Below are 2,576 nucleotides of genomic sequence, written 5' to 3'. Positions count from 1 at the left end.
CAAAAGGTCTCTCTAAAGTAGTATAAAAGAAAGTATGAAAATAAAGAAAGAAGGGCTAAAGGACTCCACACAAGTAACGATGTTGAAAATTCAGGAAGTGAAATAAGGCACAGCACTTAAGTAACTGCAGCTTCTTATAGCTAAGGTACAACATTAGAAGGCAGAGGAAAAAGAAGCCGAAGGCAGAAACACAAACCCCATCACAGAATGCTTTGAAGGATTCCAGTATCATCCTAAAAGCAGTCAGAAGTGTGAGGATTTTAAGAAGACAAATGACACAACCAATTTCTATTTGTGTTAACTCAGAAGTAACAAGAAGCATGGGATGAGAAGGAGAGAAAACACAAGATGACACATTGCTCCAGGGAAAAAACAGTAACAACCTGGCACAAGGTTACAAAGGCAAAAAAACACACATGCTCTTGAGAGATACTTCAACAACAGAAAGTGGGCATTCAGGTTACGGGAGAACTCGAAAGATCCCTTGGCTCAGCCTCGACAAATCAGAGACAAGAAACAAAAAAGAACTAGGGAACAGAAATCAAGAGGATCACTGTAAAGGGTTAACAGAATTCTGTGCCTTAACTCTAGGAAGTTATTAAAAAAAAAACAAAAACAAAACTTGTGTTTCTGTTATCTATTCTAGGACATGTATTCTCCCTCTAGGCTCAAGGCTGTTCAACAATAAATAACTGTTTCTTGTCAAGGCAGCAAGCTCCCTCCCTAACCATCTCCTGTTATGTGGTTAGCTTAAGATGTATCTTGTAAAATATGTACTTATCACTAAGCTATAAAAGATCTTCAGTTACTTTTTTTTTTTTTGGTAGAACTGGGGATTGAACTCAGACCCTTGTGCTTGTCAGGGAAGCGTTTATTCTACTGAGCCATCTCCCAGACCCCAAGATCTTTAGTTACAAACAGTTTGCAGCTGTGTCAAATGAATGTAGTTTTCTGTTGTTCCGTGCTAGATAACAAATTCGCTTACCAAACTGGATGTGATTTGTTATAAATACCCCCTTGCTACCTACGTTCGATTGCCGATCAGCCTTCTCCTGCGTCAGAAGTGGCTGACGGACCTGAGCTCAGTACATAAAAGGCTCTATTCAAATTTCTATCTGGCTGATCTGTTTCCTATGCAGTGTCCCATAACAATCACTACTAGTTCCAGCTGCGTAGTGAGACCCTGCGCGCGCGCACACACACAAACACACACACACTTATAAATAAATAAATAAATAAATAAAACATAAATGAGGCAACCGTGACAATGAGCCACTTACACTCCTTCCCAATTACTAAGTAACTAATCCGGGTGAGGAATACCGCGGCGAGCTACACGACTGTGTTTCTTCATTCAAAGCCAACAGGGGCTCACGATGCAGGACGGAAAGCCGTCTCTTCACGGCGGGACCTACCAGAAGCATCTCCTTGGAAACCGAGGTCAGTCCAGGCAAGAAAAAAAAAACTACTTCTCGCTCAAGACTGGCTCTCTGGCCAATCTCAGGGAGACTGACATTCCGTCCTCTGAATTCGCTCCTTCGCCGGGGTCCCCAAGAGCATCACTCCCTGAGGAGCCTCGCGCGCGCGTCTCTCGCCTGCGCAGTGAACTCCCCCAAGCCGCGCGATCTCTTTCACGGCTACCCCCAGCCCCAGAGCTGCCTCCTGCACCATCCCAATCCAGAACAGCCCGCTCCAGGCCTTGGGGCCTCGACGTGCTTCACAAACACACACACCCCCGAGCTCACCTGTGTCACGAACTCCGCGTTGATCTGGGACACCGTGGGCGCCACGATCTTCTTGGGCTGCGCGGGGGCCGCCATCGCTGCACTCTCCTGCTACTGCGGGGGGAAATGAAAGCGCCGCCAGGCAGCGGGGAGCAGCGCGCTTCTGAGTACCTGCGGTGGCGCCGAGGCCACGACCTAGATCCCGCGGGAAGACACTCCCACGGCCTCCACGAGCCCGCCAACAACCTGGACAGCAGTGCGCGCGTCCCCCGGAAGCGGAACAGAGCGGAGCCGGAAGTCAGTGCAGACTTTGAGACTGGGCCAGAAGGTCCACGACTTCGCCCTCCTCCCTCGCTCGCCCCCTGCCGGTCAACCGGAAGAAAACACCCAGGCACAGGACTGGGTCCCAGAGAAGGGCCAGGAGGTGTTGGACTAGGGTTTCTCATGGTAAGTGAAAGGTAGGGCTCAAGGAGTGGTGATTTATGGTTTCTTTCAACTCTAAAGGAAACAGTGGTGTAAAAAAAAAAAAAAAAAGCCCTAGGAATACAAGGCGATTGAACCCAAGCCCTTGTGCTTATCAGGGAAAGGCTTATTCCACTGAGCCATCTCCCCGGCTCCAAGGCTTTAACTCTTTTAACAGCCTTATAGACATGCAAATTGATGTACACTGCACAAATTTAGGGTAAAATTTGGTCGTTTTGACATAATTATACATCCACGAAATTATTACTAAAGTTATAGTGATTATACCCATGCCACTAAAAGTTTCCTCATGTTCTTCATTATGACTACACCTCATTCTTCCTGTTGCTATAGATTAATTTTTTTTCTTTTTTAAAGAACTTTATATAA

General features: G+C 46.6%; 1 protein-coding gene across 1 annotated transcript in view; it reads right to left on the bottom strand.

The window, feature by feature from the left end:
• Positions 1 to 1,991, bottom strand: part of Aqr (aquarius intron-binding spliceosomal factor) — a 124,484-nt gene extending 122,493 nt beyond the window's left edge. Inside the window, exon 1 of the mRNA XM_004643139.2 lies at positions 1,746 to 1,991. Within this exon, the coding sequence (XP_004643196.1) occupies positions 1,746 to 1,820 (75 nt within the window). The 5' untranslated portion in view covers positions 1,821 to 1,991. The remainder of the gene's footprint in view (positions 1 to 1,745) is intronic.
• Between the last annotated feature and the right edge of the window lie 585 nt (positions 1,992 to 2,576).

The sequence above is a fragment of the Octodon degus genome, unplaced genomic scaffold, assembly GCF_000260255.1.
Source record: "Octodon degus isolate 3935 unplaced genomic scaffold, OctDeg1.0 scaffold00166, whole genome shotgun sequence".
NCBI classification, from domain to species: domain Eukaryota; kingdom Metazoa; phylum Chordata; class Mammalia; order Rodentia; family Octodontidae; genus Octodon; species Octodon degus.
This window is presented reverse-complemented; position numbering and strand designations above follow the sequence as displayed.